The 22029-nt window shown below is 45.8% G+C and overlaps 1 protein-coding gene across 3 annotated transcripts in view; it reads left to right on the top strand.

Moving 5' to 3' along the window:
* The window catches only part of SCML4 (Scm polycomb group protein like 4), a 144416-nt gene that overhangs the window by 58661 nt on the left and 63726 nt on the right, over positions 1–22029 (top strand). For 2 of the 3 annotated variants that reach the window (XM_001147087.8, XM_054686182.2), the window contains one exon: positions 16629–16843. The exons of the other annotated variant lie outside the window; for it this stretch is intronic. In XM_001147087.8, coding sequence (XP_001147087.3) covers positions 16688–16843 — 156 coding nt within the window. In that variant the 5' untranslated portion in view covers positions 16629–16687. The remainder of the gene's footprint in view (positions 1–16628; positions 16844–22029) is intronic. 3 annotated transcript variants of the gene reach the window in all.

Genomic DNA, 22029 nt, shown 5'->3' with positions numbered 1-22029 from the left:
GCTGAGCAAAGAACAAGTAATGCCTCTTCTTTGACTCCAACCTTAGACAAAACCACGAGTGGGGGCCCCAGATTAGAAGCTTCTGAGACCTGCTGCGATCCAACTCACTTGAGTTCTCATTGTAGCTTTGATTCAGTTAGAAGCAGGTCAGTTTCATTATTCCAGAAGACTTTCTTAGACTTGGAAATAATAATGAAAGCCTTCTGGGATGAGCTAGGAGTAGGGAAAGTGGGACTGCAGGGCTGCACACAGGGGAGCCTTCAGCTTAGGTGTCCTAGGTGTCCTCTAGGGTTGGTAGCAAAATGGGAGCACCCCAAGGCCCCCTTGGAGTACTAGGCTGCAAGGAGCTAGCGAGGGTGAGGTGCGGAGGAGCTGTCAGGCAGGGTATGTGCCAGGCTCTGCCCCTCCCTTGGCTGTTTTGTGGCCCTGGAAAACCTCAGCCTCGTAGGACCTCTTTTTTTCTGAGCATCCTGGGCTCTTAAGTCATTATCCATGAGATACCAGTTGCTTCAGAACTGTGCTCCTGCCATATCATGTACAGATGTCTCCTCTCCCTTACCAGCTATTTAACTTCTCAAAGTCAGGAGGGGAGTGCAGAGGACAGGCTCCACCACAGCACCCCGGTGACCTTGCACATCTCCACATGGGCCACATAGGCAAGGCTGGACCATGGCTGATCTCAGTCCTGGAAGAGTGACCTGTGATCCTCTCTGAGCATGAGAGTGTGGGAGGCTTGGGAGGTGCTATTACAAGGCCATTGGACACTCACCCCTCTATCCACCCAGGAGGCTGTCACTAGATGTTTCTCACTGCCTTCTGGGTGCTGAGGAGATGGGAGGCTTTCTGCCTCACCCTGTCTAAGGGCACAGCTGCAGGCTATGAAACTGATTCGCTGCAGCCTGAGATCAGCTCCTCAGCAGTGGGGCGCAACAGCACTCGGATCGCAGTCACCTTGTTCCTGCAGGTTTTGTGTTGTCCTCTAGGACAAGGGACACAGGGAGTTGGTCCTCTTCTTGCTTTTGCTGTCTAAGTGAGAAACTGAGCCCTTAAAGCGTTTGTTTAAAGTCCTACTCATAGAAGAAGAATGCACTCCTTGACCCAAATACAACTCTGGACCGGGAAGATACAAATAAGAAAATTAGAAAATAAAATAAAGAAAATAAATAAACCAGGCGTGTCTGTCAGCTTTGTTTAACAGGGAGTTGAGAGATCTGAACCTGTACAGTATGGGGCCGAGGCCCAGAAGGGTGAAGTGACTTGTCTCTGTCTCAGCTAGCTAGGAGTAGAGCCAGCACTAAAGTCCGGCCCCCTAAGTCCAGGGTCATGTCCACTCGCACCTGGTACTGTGCCTCATGTGCCATAAACACCCACCGAAATGGTTGCTGGTCTGCTCAGCCAAACCACTGGGGTGATTAGGATCCCAGTCAGGGCAAATGCACACACCACGGGCCGTGATGAGTGCAGCCCCCACATATGGGCTTGTGATTTGGAGTATTTTCAGGGTCCAGAGTACCTGACTCATTTCACCTCCCACGCACTAGGGCAGCTGGCCCTGGCTGATCAAAAGCTGAGGATATCAGAGCCACTCACTCATTTAGATTGACTTTATTGGATTGTTTTTATTTTTTAAAAATATACAACATTCAAATGGTAAAAAAGAGTATGCAGAGAAAAAAACCCTTCCTCTCTCTCCAGTCCTTAGAACCCCATTTCCTCTCCCCACCCCAGCAAGGGACAATTGCTACTATTGTAAAAATGCTTCCAGTGGTATCTTATGCATCCATAAGCATACATGCATGTATAGATGTGAAATGCTTACATGCATCTTCTTTACCCACTGTATGATAGCATGATATACATGCCACTGTGTAAATTTCCACATTTATCTTAAAAGTCATTCTCTCTCATTTCTTTTATCCATGATTCTGCTGACCACATCAGTGGCAGAGAACATTGCATCTTCCCCGTCCTCTGGGTCCCTTCTCTTGACTTACGGGTTTTGCCTGCAGGTGTATCTCCAGGTGTGGTCACAGAGAGACAGACTCCATGCTTTAAAATAATAGGAAAGATAGGAAATTCCCTTTCTTACAAGTTTTCCCATTCTGCCCGGTCACGAACTGGTCTCAAGGGCAGGCAGATGCTGTCCTTTTCATGTCTGTCTGTTGGGGTCTAACTAGGAAATCTCTTTAGTATTTAAGGCATTGAGTATTTAATGCAGGAAATGGTCACACAGTGATGAGCCAAAACAAGAGACTGGGCACTCAGCCACCGTCCCTGCAGCTGCAACCACCCCTAAGCTTGAGAGGCAGGGGCAGGAGGTGGCAGGACAGAAACGAGGACCCGGTCGCCCAGCAGAGCTTGGCACTGTTTGGGCCTGTTCAGAGGGAGCTGGAGCCATGGACGAGGAGCAGTTTCTAGTAGGGACCTAGCCAAGCAAAGATGGGGATTTCACCAGAGATGGGAATTTCACCAAAGATGGGCTTCACCCATCCCAACCTCCACCTCCAAACTCAGACCAGCACCCGCCATCTGGCAAACTCAGACCAGCACCTCCCATCAGGCAAACTCAGACCAGCACCTGCCATCAGGCAAACTCAGACCAGCACCTCCCATCAGGCAAACTCAGACCAGCACCTGCCATCAGGCAAACTCAGACCAGCACCTGCCATCAGGCAAACTCAGACCAACACCTCCCATCAGGCAAACTCAGACCAGCACCTCCCATCAGGCAAACTCAGACCAGCACCTCCCATCAGGCAAACTCAGACCAGCACCTGCCATCAGGCAAACTTATCCAGCAGCTGACAGTCACAGGAACTAGGGGAACAACACCTGCTTTGGTGCAGAGAAGAGCAGGAGAAGAGTAAGAAATGCAGCTGAGGGAAACGGCCCAGGGCCCCACGTGCAATCTCCACAGTGCCGGGTAAGGCCTGTTAATGTGGGACTTGATTTAAAAAGAAGGGATGGACATCTGAGACAGGGAGGGGGCACACTCAGCCCCCCGGGACCGATCCCTCCCTTCTCATGCTCCCTTGAGCTCACCTTCTAAGGAGCAGCCCCAACAAGCAGGCCTGATGGCAGGACTGGAGTTAGAAGCAGTCTTTCCTCCTCTTCCTGTGCCAACTGAGGAGACTGGTGGGCCCCAGAGAATACGTAGATTTAGGGTACAGCTGAGCCAGGCCAGGAAAACTTTTCCTACCTCTGCGGCATGCCTATTGCTCATGCTTTAAAATGTTCTAAAGCGTTTCCGAATCCTGCAGGCTGGAATGGGTGTTTTTCCCGCTTCACTGTGCATATTCTCTGTTCTTACTTCATTTATCTTTCCTCCTTGTCCTTAAATATATGAATCTTGGCTTTCTGTCACCCTGGCTGTTGTACCCCTCTTGGGGGCAGGGAAGGTTCTAGCATTTGAGAATAGTGATAGCTTTTACAGGTTTAGCCAACGGTGGAATGGATTTGACAGGATTTCAGAGTCTTCCCTCACAGCGAGGGCCCATTACTAGGACCTGAGGAGCTCATTGTACCCCCATCCAACAACAGAGTTCAGAGTTCTACATCTGGAGAAGGAGGTGCATGAGCCTTGGTCTCCATATACTTATGAGACACATCTAGAAGCTTCATCTACTACTGGCTGAAGAAACAAGTTTGCACCTTGCAACTCCTGTAAAGATATTTGGTGGATTTATCACCCTTGAACGTTCTGTTGAACCTCTTTTTTCCTTTCTTTCTTTTTTTTTTTTTTTTGAGACAGGGTCATACTCTGTTGCCCAGGCTGGAGTGCAGTGGCACAATAATGGCTTACAGCAGCAGCACAATCACAGCTACGGCAGTGTCAACTTTCCAGGCTCCAGCAATCCTCCCACTTCAGCCTCCTGAATAGGTGGGAGCGCAGGCACACACCACCATACTGGGCTAATTTTTGTATTTTCGGTAGAGATGGGGTTATGCCCTGTTGCTCAGGCTGGTCTTGAACTCCTGAGCTCAAGCAATCCACCCGCCTCGGCCTCCCAAAGTGCTGGGATTACAGGCGTGAACCACTACGCCCGGCTTGGTGAACCTCTTTTGGCCTGCTTATCATGTGGGACAACTGAGATTGACTAGCCAGTCTTTTTGTTCCTGGGTCAATTCCTATTTTTTTCAGGACAAGTTGGTTTACTTTCAGTTTCTTTGTATTCAGAAACTGGGTTTGTTTCTAATTTTTGTTGCTAATTTTTGTATTTTTTGTAGAGACAGGGTCTCACCATGTTGTCCAGCTGGGCTTAAACTCTAACTTTCTCTTTTTAGACTGTGCATATCAGTACTCAACAGAACAAAATACCTATACATAAGCTCTCCTATACTTACTAAAATCACCTAAATCACTTTTATTCTATTCACCCTTCTTTTGTGTTAAAACAACTACAACCATAGTCTGGTGTGCCTTATCTAAGTCTTTTGAATATAAAAAAAAAACCCATTGCTTATCACAAACAATTTATGTCAATTGGCTACATTGCTATGGTTATTATTATTATTGATTCATAACTTGTTACAAGTTGCTTCTTTGTCCTCTTAGCACCGATGATATTCTCAAAATTATCTTTGTTCTGGTAATAATAATATGTTACAAGCTAATGTCGACTCTTCTCTATCCCCAAGATATGAAATCAGTCATCTCTGACGAGTCCTGGTTTTTTTTTTTTTAAGTTTTATTATTATTATTATTGGAGACTGGGCCTCACTCTGTCACCTAGGCTGGAGTGCAGTGACGAGATCTTGGCTCACAGCAGCCTCAATTTCCCGGGCTCAGGCAATCCTGCCACCTTAGCCTCCCAAGTCGCTGGGACCACAGATGTGTGCCACCACGCTCGACTAATTTTTGTATTTTTTGTAGAGACAGGGTCTCACCATGTTGCCTAGCTGGTCTCAAACTCCTGGGCTCAAATGATTCGCCTGCCTTGACCTCCCAAATTGCTGGGAATACAGGCATGAGTCACCACACTCAGCCTCCTGGATTTATTTATGGTGGAGAATAGTATCCAAGGGAAAAATTTGATGCTAAGAATGAGTACACGTGAGTCTTGGCTTTAGCTTCTGTTGGTCAAATTTTAGTATCAGAACTGGAAAAAAATGTGTGTAAGGGAATTTATTTTTTTTCACTTTAACAGATTATATTGGTGGCCCTATTCTTCTTACGGTATGAAGGTTTCGTTCTATCAAAGGCATTCTATTATATTGATGTATTTCTATCCAAAGATTTAAAATACAAAGGCACTTCCGACTCCAGCTGTGGGCCATCAGCCTCAGTAAGATGGATAGACTCCACAGTGAACAGGTTGCCACCAGTGCCAGGCGTGCTCTGTGGGTGCAATACTGTACCAGGGGCTGTAAGGAGCAGAGTGACATGTGAAACATGGCCCCTGGCCTCCATGGATGTACAGATATCATTTATGTGTTCAAAACAAAGGGAAAACTGTATAAGCCATCATGTAATCAGTGCTTGATGAAACTGGAAGTGCACACAATGGGTGGTAAAGGAGTTGAGAGACCAGTGTGTGGACGAGGAAAGGCCTCCAAAGCAGGAGAGTTTGAGCCACCTTGGAAATGGTGGAATTTCAGACAGATGCCAAAGTGCATTTTGATCCTTGGGAACCACCTCACAGACAGCCCTAAGCAGCTTGCAGACACACGAGCATTAGGATGAAACTGCTGGCAGAAGAATGACACTGGAGACATTGGCTCACAGTGAGGGCAACATGGCGTCCCAGAACAAGAGAAGATAGGGTTGTGTTTTCGAAATGACAGTGAGTTAGAACATTACCCCAAGGTCAGGAACACACTCCATGCAGTTAATAGAAGGAAACAACTTAGAGTCCAGCAGAGGCTAGGCATCCTTAAAGCTACCTCCGTTCACTTCTCATAGAAACAACAGAAGCCATTGATCCTGCTTCCAGTTGGGCTGGCTTACCCCTTCTCCATGCACCACCAAACATCCCTGCATCATCACCAGCCCTGTGCCTCTATCTTGCTCTGCTCTGCCCGGGAAAATCCTAGCTCTGATATCACCTGCTCCTACCCTTCCCAACCTTACTAAAAGAATTGATCTCCCTCCTCCTTGGTGTTCTCATAGCATTTCTTACAAAACCTGTTAGACCAGCTGTCTTGCATGTTATTATTGCCTGTTTGCTCGTTTGCTTCTCTGTAGACAATGACTATCCGAGGGGATGTGTCTTATTTATTTATTTATTTATTTATTTATTTATTTATTTATTTTGAGATGGAGTCTCCCTCTGTTGCCCGGGCTGGAGTGCAGTGGCGCGATCTCGGCTCACTGCAAGCTCCGCCTCCCGGGTTACCGCCATTCTCCTGCCTCAGCCTCCCGAGTAGCTGGGACTACAGGCGCCTGCCACCACGCCCGGCTAATTTTTTGTATTTTTGGTAAAGACGGGGTTTCACCGTGTTAGCCAGGATGGTCTCGATCTCCTGACCTCGTGATCCACCCGCCTCGGCCTCCCAAAGTGCTCCCAAAGTGTAAAGGGATTACAGGCGTGAGCCACCGCGCCCGGCCGGGATGTGTCTTATTTTTATTTGGCATCAGAGTACCTAAGCATAGTGTTTGAGCCTCACTGTCTATTCAACAGAAATCTGTTGGACAAATTAGTAAATGAATGAGTAAATACATGAATACATGTCTCAGACTAACTCTTGTATGACCCAGTGGCTCCATGGGATTGGAGTATGCTTTGGATTTGGTTATTTCTTGATCTTTATCTTGATGAAGCATGATTCGCCAGGACCTTGGTTGATATGTATTAGATTTGCAAAGCTAACATGTAAAATGTCATTCCAAATTAATAGAACAGATCTTAGTTACTCTTGCTTTCCGTTGTAGTATTTCTAGCCAAGTCTTGGCTTGATAAGAAGAGGGAGACTTAGAAAGCCAGCGGAAAATCACTTGATTTAATATTCCAGGCCAGGATTTGACAACTGTTTAAAGGTTATAACTTGGAGACTTAGAGAGTTGATGACTAGGCTGTTTTAGGGACAGACTCTTTTAATGACTACTAAAGCACTGTGCTTCAAGATGGCTTTCAAATCTGACCTGAACTGAGATAGTATTCACTGCGCTGAAGTCCACAGTTGAAAGCAGAAAAATTCAGAGGTTTCATATATCCCTCCAGGATCCTGGGCATTCTCAATTTATATATATATATATATATATATATTTTTTTTTTTTTTTTTTTTTGAGATAGAGTCTCGCTCACTCTGTTGTCCAGGCTGAAGTGCAGTGGCGTGATCTCCCGGATTCAAGTGATTCTTGTGCTTCAACTCCCGAATAGCTGGGACTACAGGCATATGCTATCATGCCTGGCTAATTTTTGCATTTTTATTAGAGATGGGAGTTTCACCGTGTTGGCCAGGCTGGTCTCGAACTCCTGACCTCAAGTGATCCACCTGCCTCAGCCTCCGAAAGTGCTGGGATGACAGGTGTGAGCCACTGTACCCGGCCTGATTTATATATTTGGATGTGTTAAATTATATATCTATGGGTAGAATAACTTTGGACAGCATTTGAGGTCTTTGAAGGTCTTTGGGGATGGGGGAATCTGGGAAAAGAGCAGTGGCCCAGCTGCCACCTGTGGGGAGGTGGTGTCAAGGAGGGGGAGGTGGTGGCAAGGAGGGTAATGGTGGCAAGCTGCTACTTTCTGGGGTCTGGTGAAACACTCCTGTCCATCATCTGTTTATAGATGTGCTTCTTAGCTCTGGAACAACTTTTTCTGATATTTTTGCTGATTGATAAAGACCTTTTTGCCTTTTTGTTACTTTTGTTTGCAACGTTAACATAGTAGCCACTGAAGTTCTGTGGCTCAAGAACAAAAACTGTTAGAAAACAAGAAAACAAAAGGCCATTCCAGGAAGCAAAAATTTTCAGTAGAAACTTTCAGAAAATAAGAATTTTCAGTAGAAACTTTCAGAAAATAAGAATCATCCGAAAGTTGGCCCAATATGGTCTAAAAAAGAGTGGACTCAGAGAGCTCCCTCTCCCCTCTCCCCTCCCCCCTCCCCCCTCTCCCCTCTCCCCTCTCCCCTCTCCCCTCTTTCCACGGTCTCCCTCTGATGCCGAGCCGAAGCTGGACGGTACTGCTGCCATCTCAGCTCACTGCAACCTCCCTGCCCGATTCTCCTGCCTCAGCCTGCCGAGTGCCTGCGATTGCAGGCGTGCGCCGCCATGCCTGACTGGTTTTCGTATTTTTTTGGTGGAGACTGGGTTTCGATGTGTCGGCTGGGCTGGTCTCCAGCTCCTAACCGCGAGTGATCCGCCAGCCTCGGCCTCCCGAGGTGCCGGGATTGCAGACGGAGTCTCGTTAACTCAGTGCTCAATGGCGCCCAGGCTGGAGTGCAGTGGCGTGATCTCGGCTCGCTACAACCACCTCCCAGCCGCCTGCCTTGGCCTCCCTAAGTGCCGAGATTGCAGCCTCTGCCTGGCAGCCACCCCGTCTGGGAAGTGAGGAGCGTCTCCGCCTGACTGCCCATCGTCTGGGATGTGAGGAGCCCCTCTGCCTGGCTGCCCAGTCTGGAAAGTGAGGAGCGTCTCTGCCCGGCCGCCATCCCATCTAGGAAGTGAGGAGCGTCTCTGCCCGGCCGCCATCCCATCTAGGAAGTGAGGAGCGCCTCTTCCCGGCCGCCATCACATCTGGGAAGTGAGGAGCGTCTCTGCCCGGCCGCCCATCGTCTGAGATGTGGGGAGCACCTCTGCCCTGCCGCCCCGTCCGGGATGTGAGGAGTGTCTCTGCCCGGCCGCCCTGTCTGAGAAGTGAGGAGACCCTCTGCCTGGCAACCGCCCCATCTGAGAAGTGAGGAGCCCCTCCGCCCGGCAGCCACCCCGTCTGAGAAGTGAGGAGCGTCCTCCCTCCTCGTCTGGGAGGGAGGTGGGGGGGTCAGCCCCCCGCCCGGCCAGCCACCCCGTCCGGGAGGTGAGGGGCACCTCTGCCCAGCTACCCCTACCGGGAAGTGAGGAGCCCCTCTGCCCGGCCAGCTGCCTCGTCCGGGAGGGAGGTGGGGGGGGTCAGCCCCCCGCCTGGCCAGCCGCCCCGTCCGGGAGGCGAGGGGTGCCTCTGCCCGGCCGCCCCTACTGGGAAGTGAGGAGCCCCTCTGCCCGGCCAGCCGCCCCGTCCGGGAGGGAGGTGGGGGGGTCAGCCCCCCTCCCGGCCAGCCGCCCCATCCGGGAGGGAGGTGGGGGGGTCAGCCCCCCGCCCGGCCAGCTGCCCCGTCCGGGAGGGAGGTGGGGGGATCAGCCCCCCGCCTGGCCAGCCGCCCCATCCGGGAGGGAGGTGGGGGGATCAGCCCCCTGCCCGGCCAGCCGCCCTGTCCAGGAGGTGGGGGGGGCGCCTCTGCCCGGCCGCCCCTACTGGGAAGTGAGGAGCCCCTCTGCCCGGCCAGCCGCTCTGTCTGGGAGGGACATGGGGGGGTCAGCCCCCGGCCCGGCCAGCCGCCCCGTCCGGGAGGGAGGTGGGGGGGTTAGCCCCCCGCCTGGCCAGCCGCCCCATCCGGGAGGTGAGGGGCGCCTCTGCCCGGCCGCCCCTTCTGGGAAGTGAGGAGCCCCTCTGCCCGGCCAGCCGCCCCATCCGGGAGGGAGGTGGGGGGGTCAGCCCCCCGCCCGGCCAGCCGCCCCGTCCGGGAGGGAGGTGGGGGGTCAGCCCCCCGCCCGGCCAGCCGCCCCATCCGGGAGGGAGGTGGGGGGGTCAGCCCCCCGCCCGGCCAGCCGCCCCGTCCGGGAGGGAGGTGGGGGGGTCAGCCCCCCGCCCGGCCAGCCGCCCCGTCCGGGAGGGAGGTGGGGGGTCAGCCCCCCGCCCGGCCAGCCGCCCCGTCCGGGAGGGAGGTGGGGGGGTCAGCCCCCCGCCCGGCCAGCCGCCCCGTCCGGGAGGGAGGTGAGGGGGTCAGCCCCCCGCCCGGCCAGCCGCCCCGTCCGGGAGGGAGGTGAGGGGGTCAGCCCCCCGCCCGGCCAGCCGCCCTGTCCGGGAGGTGAGGGGCGCCTCTGCCCGGCCGCCCCTACCGGGAAGTGAGGAGCCCCTCTGCCCGGCCAGCCGCCCCCTCCGGGAGGGAGGTGGGGGGGTCAGCCCCCCGCCGGGCCAGCCGCCCCGTCGGGGAAGTGAGGGGCACCTCTGCCCGGCCGCCCCTACTGGGAAGTGAGGAGCCCCTCTGCCCGGCCAGCCGCCCTGTCCGGGAGGGAGGTGGGGGGTCAGCCCCCCGCCCGGCCAGCCGCCCCGTCCGGGAGGGAGGTGGGGGGGGTCAGCCCCCCGCCCGGCCAGCCGCCCCGTCCGGGAGGTGAGGGGCGCTTCTGCCCGGCCGCCCCTACTGGGAAGTGAGGAGCTCCTCTGCCCGGCCACCACCCCATCTGGGAGGTGTACTCAACAGCTCATTGAGAACGGGCCATGAAGACAATGGCGGTTTTGTGGAATAGAAAGGGGGGAAAGGTGGGGAAAAGATTGAGAAATCGGATGGTTGCTGTGTCTGTGTAGAAAGAGGTAGACATGGGAGACTTTTCATTTTGTTCTGTACTAAGAAAAATTCTTCTGCCTTGGGATCCTGTTGATCTGTGACCTTACCCCCAACCCTGTGCTCTCTGAAACATGTGCTGTATCCACTCAGGGTTGAATGGATTAAGGGCGGTGCAAGATGTGCTTTGTTAAACAGATGCTTGAAGGCAGCATGTTCGTTAAGAGTCATCACCACTCCTTAATCTCAAGTACCCAGGGACACAAACACTGCGGAAGGCCGCAGGGTCCTCTGCCTAGGAAAACCAGAGAACTTTGTTCACTTGTTTATCTGCTGACCTTCCCTCCACTATTGTCCTGTGACCCTGCCAAATCCCCCTCTGCGAGAAACACCCAAGAATGATCAATAAAAAAGAAAAAAAAAAAATCAAAGAAGTATAAAACAAAACAAAACAAAACAAAAAAAAAGAAAGTTATATAAATGGAGTCATACAGTATGTGGCCTTTTGAAATTGACTTTTTTTTACCCAGCATAATTCCCTGGAAATACATATTTGAAGTGAGTTTCTTATAGACAGCATATAGCTGGGTCATGATTTTTTTTTCTATCCACTCTGCCAATCTCTGTCTTTGAACTGATATATTTAGATCATTTACATTTGATGTAATCATTGATACATTAGGGCAATTTTATTTTTGTTTCCTGTTTGTTTTCTGTTTTTAGTTTCTCTGTATTCTTTTATCCTGCCTGCCTATGGGTTACTTTAAAAGTTTTTAGAATTCCACTTTATTTATTGTGCTTTAAAGTGTGTTCCTTTGTATACCTTTTTTAGTGGCCACTGAAAAATGTACTCAAAGAAATCACATTATATATATAATGGTATCACATCATATGTATACAACATCATTGGTGTTGACATGTTACTAGTTGGAGAGGAGTGTAGAAACCTAACCTCCCTTATATCTCCTCACCCTCCCTCATTTATAATAAAATTATCTTAAATATTTCAAAAAAAAAAAAAAAAAAAGAATCATCCATTCATTGCTTATTTTTCTCTTTATCCTATTTTTCTAATTCTGATTTTAAAAATTCTGACAATGTGGCTGGGCATGGCAGCTCATGCCTCTAATCCCAGCACTTTGGGAGGCCGAGGTGGGCAGATCACGAGGTCAGGAGTTCAAGACCAATCAAGCAAACATGGTGAAACCCCGTCTCTACTAAAAATACAAAAATTAGCCGGGCATGATGGCCAGCACCTGTAATCCCAGCTACTTGGGAGGCTGAGGCAGGAGAATTGCTTGAACCCGGGAGGCGGAGGTTGCGGCGAGCCGAGATTGTGCCACTGTACTCCAGCCTGGCAACACAGCAAGACTCCATCTCAAAAAAAAAAACAAAAAACAAAAAACAAATTCAGACAATGCAAAAGTGTACAAAGAGGAAAGAAAGAGCATCTTTTAGTATTTTCCTGCCCAGACACATTGTCATCAGCCTTTTGATGATTACTTTTCCCAGACCTTTTTATGCTTAAACATGTGCAGATTTATCTTTATCTATATACATAAAATATATGTAGAGAATCAAAGTATATATGCTATTTTGCAATCTTCACATATACATGTATATGTACATATATATATATATACAAATATTTCATTTTATGAATGTGAAATAATGTGCTAAACCACTGTTGTTTTGAGGGACATTTTGATTGCTCTCAGTATTTCACTATTATAAAGAATGCTGCAAAGAATATCCTTGGCCATATATCTTTGTGCTCTTGTCTGATTCTTTTTTTAGGATAAATCCTCAGGAGTGATAAAGTTGGATTAGGAGGTGTGACTGTGTAAATTTTTACGTGCTTTTCAAATTGTCCTCCAGAAAGGCTAGCCAGTTTGTACCCTTGCCAACAATCAATGAGAGTGCCCATTGCATCAGCCCCTCACCAACATGAGCACTGTCAGGGTTTTTCACATTTATCAATCTGGCAATCGACAAATGATACCTTAATTTACTTTTTGGGGGAGTTGGCAATAAAGTGCAGAATCTTTTCTTGTAATAATTCACCTCTTTCCTTCCTTCCTTCTTTCCTGCTTGTCTTTTTGTATCCTTTGCTCATTTTCTATTGTGTGTATTGGGGGAGTGAGTTTCACTTTTATTGGGTTGGTGCAAAAGTAATTGCGGTTTTTGCCATTAGTTTCAATGGTAAAAACCGTGACTACTTCTGCACCAACCTAGTATTTTTATAATTTGCAGTTCTTTGTATTAACCTTTTGTTGTTCCCATATGTAGCAAATAGTTTCCTTAGCTTTATTTTCAATCTTTTTTATGATTTTACATTTGCTTTATGAAAGTGTTTGAGTTTTACGTGGTCATGTCTATCAATCTTTCTAGTTCTGCTTCCCAAGTTTTCTAATATCCAGTACTTAGAAAGCTCATCCCCATTCCGAGAACATACAAATGTTGACTTATATTGTCTTTAGGACTTTTTAATGTTTCTTTTTTTATGTATATTTAAGTGTTGGGAATTTCTAAAAATATTTTTTTAAAATATAGGTAAAATTTTATTTATTTCTAAATGCCAGTTGTCCATAAATCATTTGTTGCGCTTTCCTGTCTTGATGTGAAACGTTCCTAAATTTTTTGAATGGAAATTTAATATACATTTAATTTCTGGACTAACTTTTCCATTGACCCAATTGCTACTCCTATACCATACTGCTGCCATGATTGGAGATTTATAGCACATTTTAATAACTAGGAGGGCAAATCTTCCTCACTAGACTTTGTTTTGCCCTTCTTTTTCTAAAGTCAGTTTGGATTTTTAATGTGATTGCATTTAATTAAAATTATATTTTAGAAATGCCCATCTGTCCCAAAATAAAATAATCTTATTTATTCAAATCTTATTTAAGGACATTGGCAAAATTTTAAGAAATATTATTTCCTTCATTGGAATCTTTCTACTTCTTATGAATTCTATATGAAGAACTGTGAAGGGTCTGAGATTTTACCCTCTCTGACAGCAAACAAATTAACCGGCCCTGGTGTCACAGATGCTGGCAGAAGACAGATAGCTCCTAGGTCAGAGATACAGCAAGTCACACAACTTCATGTTCTCATGGGCTTCCCTTGTTCAAGCTCCATGGCGGATACTGCACATGCAGTGGGTTTGTGTCTCAGTTGAGGAACTCTAAGCTCAGGAAACCCTATCGGGGTCAGAGAAAGCTTCCTTGAGTTAACTAAGGAAGGAGAGGCATGGACTAGAGGGGGAAGAAAGAGCATTCCAGGCAAAGGGAACTGCAAATGCAAAGGCCCTGTGGTGGGTGCAAGTGTGTCAACAACTATAAATAACAGGAAAAAAATGCCACCATGGTGACTCCATTATCTTCTGGCTGATGGTGCTGAAGTGAACTGGCCTGTTTATTCTTTCCACTGTAAATGACCTGTTTATCTTGCCTAAATGCTTGTAGATGTTTTTGTGTGAGTGTTGATTTGTTGTTCTTTTCTTTCTTTTTTTTTTTTTTTGAGATGGAGTCTCACTCTGTCACACCCAGGTTGGAGTGCAGTGGCGTGATCTTAGCTCACTGCAACCTGCCTCAGCCTCCCTGGTAGTTGGAATTATAGGCGCCTGCCAGCATGCCCAGCTAATTTTTTGTGTTTTTAGTAGAGACGGGGTTTCCCCATGTTGGCCAGGCTGGTCTGGAACTCCTGGCCTCAGGTGATCTGCCCGCCTCGGCCTCCCAGTGTGCTGGGATTACAGGTGTGAGCCACCGCACCCAGCCTGATCATGGGTTTTCTCTTGTTGACTTCGGATCTTGATGTTACTGGATAGGTTGTCTTTACTCCTCAGTAAAGACAAAGTAGTAAAGCAGAGAAGCATGTCCCAAACTAGGAAAAAAATAATTCCTGAGTTTAAAGTCTATAAAAATAATAAGGAAGAAGCAGAAACTTGATGAGAATAGTTCAAAATTAGACTCGGACCAACTTTCATATAGTGAAAATCTTATTAAATAAATTTGGTGGTTCTTCAATGTTTTTAGTAGCCTCTTTTTGGAAAACAAATATTTTGGATATTTATTGGCACTGTGGAGCATATTTATTGGCACTAAGTCTAGAAGTAGGATGATTTTTTTGTTCACATGTTAATGAGCTTATAGTCCCTCATCCTAACTGATTGACTTTAAGATACCTTTAGTTATATCACCTGTCATTATTTTATGTACTACTAAGATAGAAAAAAAAATGCTCCCTATGGAATTCTGACACACTGTAGGGTGCACCCTGATTTCAGAGATGTTAATATATGAAAAATATGCTTCTTAGAATCAATGAGACCGAGTATTTTTCTTAAACTCACAAGAACAGAAAAAAAATTCATATCCAAAACACCTTGTCTGTCTAACAGTGCATTGTTTTCTGTTTAACAGTGCATTCAAAAAATAAATTTGTACTTTAAAATTCTATTTACTACATATGGTATTTCCAAGAACAATCAAGATTATTGATAGAATACTGCTCATATTCAGAAAATTAACAAAGTGACCTTAAATCTATAAAGGATACCCAATATTTCCTATCATGTTTTTAAGAACTTCCACTATTTTATATTTTCTGTCCTGAGCAGAGCAATCTTGTCCTTGTAGACAAGGCCCAGGCCAGGGTGTAGGGACTATGCCCATCGTCTTCCCCAACTTCTTCTACAAGCTTTTGGGCAAAAGCCTCTCATTTCCACTGTAAGGTACCACTAATCCTTAAAAATGAATTTTATCACCCCTGAATCAAAGTCTAAAGTTCTGCCTCACTCATCACATTCCTGAACATTCCAGGAAGTCTGACCCCTGAGCTCATGATACCACTATGTTCTTTGAGTCAAGTTTGATCAACTACCTCTTGCTTCAAGGTTTAGGCAATTCTACCTGAGAAGCTTATTCTTTTTTTTTTTTTTTTTTGAGACAGTTTTGCTCTGTCACCCAGGCTTGTATGTAGTGATGCGATCTCGGCTCACTGCAACCTCTGCCTCCCTGGTTCAAGCAATTCTCCTGCCTCAGCCTCCCGAGTAGCTGGGATTACAGGCATGGGCAGCCAAGCCTGGCTAATTTTTGTATTCTTAGTAGAGATGGGGTTTCGCTATGTTGTCCAGGCTAGTCTCGAACTCCTAGGCTCAAGTGATCCAGCAGCCTCAGCTTCCCAAAGTGCTGGGATTACAGGCATGAGTCAGTGTGCCTGGCGTGCCTGGCCTTATTATTCATATTTTTAGCGCCATGCTAAGATTATTGTAGTATGTGTGGTATCTGTACAGAGGATTGTACATGCTGAACAATTACCCATAGTCCTGCCATCTTTGCCTTGGTGGCATTTTAGCATGTCTCCTTCCACTTTTTTACCATACACATTTTTTGCGTAGTTGAGGTCATTTTAATGTGTGATGCTTTTTTTATTCAACATCATGTTGTTCAAAGAATGTCATTAAAGGCTTTTAACTAGTTGATTGTTTTATTCTGCAGATATTAAGTATTCTCCTATTGCTTATTATTTGGGTTGCATCCATTTTAATTTTGCAATTCTAAATCATGTTAAAATGAACAAGTCATGTTAAAATGAACATACCTGTATGTAAATCTCTGTCCACATTTTGATACAGGGACATCATCAACTTTCATACAGTTGATTTGATCAATTTAAATTTCTTAAATTTCTTTCAAGAGAAAAAGACGTCATGACAATTTATAACTCAAGCAAAGAGATAGGAGTGAACATGAGAGAGTGGCTTTGTTTATTTAATATTATTGTTACAACAGTTCAAAGTTGAACTAACTGAGGAAACTGAGACACAGACAAAGTCATTTTGTTGCTGGTGACATTATCAGCTGTGTTTGGAGCTGGGAAACTATTGTTTTCTTTGCCTAGCCAGTATCTTCCCTACTTCACTTGCCCCATGGAAATTCAACATCCTTGAAATTACACCAATTAACTCCCCCAGAGGCCCAACAGCATCGTAAATGCATCTAGTGGTACCTAGCTCCTTCATATTTGGTCTTCCCCTCCAATAAGTGGTAGGTATCGCCAAAATCACCAGACAGGATCATGTTTGCCTTGCAAACCAAACAAACCCTTCTGTTTTTGTTTTGCTTTGTGTCTGGACTAATTCTTAGCACCTCTTCTGCCTGTGAGCGATTTGTCACCTCATTCTGTAAGACTGGCACCAGCAGAAATGCAGTCTCAAAGGATCCCGGGGAGAAAGCGAGGCCGACCCTCACTTCACTCCACGCCTATGAAGATGGCAGTTCATAACCTTTATTCTGCTTCAGCTGGCTCTTTACCAGCAGTGAAGATCCCAAAGAAAAGAGGGCGGAAACCCGGGTACAAGGTACGGCTCCATCATCTCCTTCTCCAAAGTGGTATTGGGCTGGGGCATGGGTACTTGGTCAGACCTGCACTGCAAAATGCCACTAGAGGTTGGGAGCTTGGTAGAGACAGGATGAGAAATAAGCCTCCCTCGGTGAAGTATGTGACGGATGAGGTCTCACTGTTACAACATGGCACATAATGCATGCTGTCGTGTGCATTTTTCCAAGTGGAGAAAGCAAATTACACCAGATGGGGAAAGTTGTGAGTGAGCAGATTTTAGGGTCATCGCTAAACACACATTATTAAACCTTGCATCTAAATTAGTGTTTCAGACACTGAGCTTTCCCCTGACTGTTCCTACTAGGGTAAATCTTGAAGCCACTTTCCATAACTCATTTGTCATTTATTTTAGCAGGAGCAGATGATGTTCCTGAGACATTTAAATTAATAACGTGAGCAGGCCAGTGTCAAAGGACATGGGAAAGTCTTCCCAAACAGAACCTCAACACAGAGAGTCATAATGAAAATTCAGCGTGTTAATTCCTAGTTTCCCACTTCTAAAAGGTGCTGATGTCGAGTTTGGCTACAAGGAGGCATATCAGGCAAAATTACATTCCTGTGACCCTTTTAAGAATTAGCAGTGATTTGGAGAGGCTGGGATGGAGAATAAATCCTCTGATGTAACCACAATCATAAACCAACTCAAACTCAAGGGAGGGCTGCTTCTCTTAGTTGTTTTTGAATAGGCTACTAGAGAGGAAAAAAATGTTACACTTGTTCTTCACAAACCTTTCGGGCATTAGAAAATGAGCTTCAGAAGTTTTCCTTTATCTATTTTTCATGAAATAAAGGCTTATGTTTCCATCTTGAGACCTGAATACTGAAACCAGAATGCAAATTGGCAATTAACTCCCATATATTTAGGAAAATATACGGAAATTATTTCAGGTCAGTAGAAAGAGCTTCTGGAAGAGTTGGTAATGAATTCAATCTTTATGCCTTTGGTTCTCCATAGTTCTTCCAAATGCTGGAAAATAAAATCAGTAGGTGGGAGGAAGGCTCCTCAAAGTTATTGTGGGGTCATTGGTTTTAGTAAAAGAAGCTTTTACTCAGCTATCTCATGAGGTAAAGTCTTCTCTCACTGGTTGTTCTTCTAACAACAAGAATCTCCTTTCTTTCATGTGCATGCCAGCTTTAGAACTGTCTCTGAAGCTGGCGTAGGGCCAGTCTTACCCACTCACTACTGTGCAGTTGTTGGCTTCTGGGAATTGCATCTGGAGGGCTGGAGCAGGGCAGCCTTTCTGTTTATAGATGCATTGAGCAAATCCAGGATTCGAAGAAACATACTGAAGACTTCTGTCTCCTATTTGGCCTTTCTCCTACTCTCCTGGAGGCTGTGACCCAAGAATGAAAATTACCAACAGACTCAGCATTCCTGGGGCCAGGAAGAATGGAAAATTCATTCCATGAAAGGAACCTGATTTCACAATTTTCCTGTCTCCTCAAAAGGGTAGTTTTCAGCACTCATGACACTCAGAGACAACTCAGGTCTGGAAGAAATCTTTGGGTTGGTTGGCTGATAATACAGAGCTCTGCCCAAAGCAGGCAGTCTCTTCCCATTTCCTCATAGAGTTTCTCTTATGGGAAGTAGGCCACTCCTCTTCCTTGAATCTACTTCCCATATATTTAGGAAAATGTATGGAAATTATTTTAGGCCAACAACTCCCAGACAGCTTCCCAAGCTATGGGCATAATGTTCTAGAATAATAGTTCCAAACCGGGTGCCATTCTGCATGAAGTTCCCACCCATCCGTGGTGACATAAGAAAAACAAGAGCCATTTGAAAGTCTTCATGAAGTTCAAATGATTCCTCTTAAAGGATGATCCTTTATTCTGAAATATCTGCTTCCTACTATCTTGGTGGTAAAATGTTTTGTTTTATTAAATGTTGTATGTTAATAGGATTTAGTAATTTTTAAAAACGTTCTTAGTTGGCAAAATAAAGTTGGCAACCTATTAATCTCCCCAGTTTTATTTTGACAATTTCCTAGACCTGGACACCCCATTTTACCATTAATGACAGGACTTTAATTGTGAAGAAGCCAGCTCAGAAATTGTACAGTTTCACTCCATTTGCCAAATGTCCACTAATTTGACGATTTTAACTCTCTGGGACACAGTTGGGGAGCCAGAAGTTGTTAAAAAAAATCCTGACCAAGCAAAGTAAGATATTACTTGGTCTAACTTTTAAAGATCTTGTATTTCATTGCTAAGAAAATGCTTCCAGGCCTTCCATCAGAATTTGTTTACATTTTTTGTTAACATGTTTCTTGCAAGCTCAATTACAGCTGGTTAGTAGCCTTAGATTTGAAGGGGAAGGTATTTTGGGGGAGAAGACTCCATACACAGCTGGACGCTGGAGAATAATAACTTTTGTAGTGAGATGATAATATACTAACAAGAGAGAAATAATACAATAATGTCAATCTTATAAAATAAGATATAACATAATTTTATTATATCAATAACATTATTACAATGATATATTGATGTTAATAATAGCATCGTAATAAAATAATATGTTTCTGAGCCTTTGGCAGGCTCTTCTCCAGGAGATTCTGAGGACGCCTCATTGTGTTGACTGTATAACAAGTCTATGCTGGTTGACATTTGTCACTTCTTGCCTGATGCTTCCCCAGCTGCTCTGTCAATCACCTCTGTGCACATGTGGGAACTCTCTCTGGTCCAAGACCTCCCTTCAAGACTCAAGAACATGTAACACAGGCTGTGACACTTAACTGCTTCCTGAGGATAACATGAGTGAATTGCAGGCAGATAAGGGAGGGTTACACTGGCGGTCAGGTGTCAATGCTCTAGAGTTCATAGGTCAGGCCCCCTCCCAGGGCCCATCTGGCCATCTCCCTCTTGGCCCCAGGCTTGCAGCCACATGACTGGGGCAGACTCACAGCTGGAAGAGTATCACATTTTATGGTGCTACTGCCCCCTTCTTGCCCTGGTCAAAGAAAGCAAAACCTCTGAATGTCGTATGTTCTATGAAGAGCCATACTCTGACTACCATGAAAATAGCCTTGTTCATGATCAAACAGAGCATTTACCCTCCATTTGAAACATCTGCTATTGGTTGAGGTCCTTAGTTCAGAGACTCCCCAAGATCAATAGGTAGATTTTCCTTACATTTCATGACCAAAAAGACCACCAAGGTATTTTTAAAGAAACGGAGGGGGCTGCACTAAGAACAAATCCTAGTTTCCATTCTGTTGAGCCAGCTGGTTATAATGCCTCTAATAGTGGGATTTCAATCTTCTGTGTCTTCCTGGTTGGGATTTTTATTTAAGCAGAAGAAACAAGTTCTGGGTTTTGAAAAATAGCTGTTTGTCCCCAGTAAAAGGTAATAATAATACTAATAGCAATCATAATCATACAAAATATTTATTGAATACTTTTATGTTTGAGGCTCCGGGTGGAAACATTTTGTGTGTATTTCTTATTTGATCCTTGATAGTTTGAGAGTGAGAGGAAAGAAGTGCAGAAAAACTGCAGGACTTAGGCATGAATGAACCAAGCCCACAGGAGGCAGCAGCCCTCCGCTCCTCAGCCATCGCCTTGTATTATTGTTCAGAATAGCAATTATGCTTCTCAAGTCAAAAAAGAGGAAATGATGTTCTGTCTGCTCTGTTTAATGAGTTAAGAAAGGTGTGGCATGTTCTAGAAAGGATATCATCCTTGAAATGTTAAAAACAAAATAGTTAAAATGACTTAAAATGTTGGTAATTGTGTCATTTGGGATACAAATTCAGCTGCTGTAACAAGGGCTAAATAACAGTGGCTTTAAAGAAAAAAGAAGCTAATTTCTTTCTCATGTTAAAGTGTGGGAAGGCTGGTATGATGGCTCCATGGGGTGGGGACCCAGGCTGTTCCTGTATTGTTGCTTGTCACCTAGGCACCCTCACAGCTCACTGTAGCCTTGACTTCCCAGGTCAAGCAATTGAGTTGTGGGGAATACAGATGCACGCCACCATGCCTGGCTACTTTTTTTACTTTTTTTTTTTTTTTTGTACAGATGAAGTCTCACTGAGTTCCCCAGGCTGGTCTTGAATGCCTGGGCTCAAGAGATCCTCTCGCCTCAGCCTCCCAAAGCACTGGGGTTACAGACATGAGCCACCGGGCCCAGCCAGTTCTGCCATTGTTGACACACAGTTTCTACCTCCTGGTCTAACATGGCTGCTCCAGGTCCCACTATCCCACTGTTTTAGACAACAGAATGGGAACACAGAGCTAGCTGAGGGCACGCCTGTCTCCTTGAAGGGCTCAATTCTCGAAGTCGCACATCCATTACAATTTGCATTCCCCAGGCCAGCAGTTAGTCACTCAGCCACCCATAGCTACAAGGGAAGCTAGGAAACGCAGTGCTGGTTACTGAGTGATCAGCTAAAATTTAGGAAGTCCATTATTAAAGGAGGAAGGGAGAATGGATATTTGGGAACAGCTAGCAGCTTCTGTTGAGTACCTAAAGGACAGGCTTCTGTTAACTGGAAAATTCGCTTGCTGAAGTAATTTTCTAATTAATATGGGTAAATGCAATGTTTTGTAATCCTTCAGTACATTGGATTGTTTTGTTCTCTCTTCCTTTTTCTTTTTCTGAAAAAATAGGTGTTCTTTGCCCTGTGTAACAAGAGAGTTAAGTTCACAAAAATCTCAAGCAAGAGAACTTAAGTAGAAACTTGAGTATTCAAACTTAAGTAGAAAGGGTTTTCGTTTGTTTGTCTCAACATTTGTTTAAAGCCTCTTTCTAAACGTGTTTTCATTAGAACTGTTGAATTGGCATCACTGGTTCTGTGGCAGTCCAGATGTTGTATTGCTTGGAGTTGTATTACAGACATTAAAGATAGCGTAATAGGCCAGGTGTGGTGGCTCATGTCTGTAATCCTAGCACTTTGGGAGGCCGAGGTGGATGGATCGCGAGGTCAGGAGATCGAGACCATCCTGGACAACATGGTGAAACCCCGTCTGTACTAAAAATACAAAAACTAGCTGGGCATGGTGGCGCGTGTCAGTAATCCCAGCTATTCATGTCAGGAGAGGCTGAGCAGGAGAATTGCTTGAACCAGGGAGTCGGAGGTTGCAGTGAGCCAAGATCATGCCACTGCGCTCCAGCCTAGTGACAAGGCGAGATTCTGTCTCAAA

Source organism: Pan troglodytes, chromosome 5 (genome assembly GCF_028858775.2).
Source record: "Pan troglodytes isolate AG18354 chromosome 5, NHGRI_mPanTro3-v2.0_pri, whole genome shotgun sequence".
NCBI lineage: Eukaryota > Metazoa > Chordata > Mammalia > Primates > Hominidae > Pan > Pan troglodytes.
Note: the sequence above shows the minus strand (reverse complement) of the source record. Positions and strands in the feature narration are given on the sequence as shown.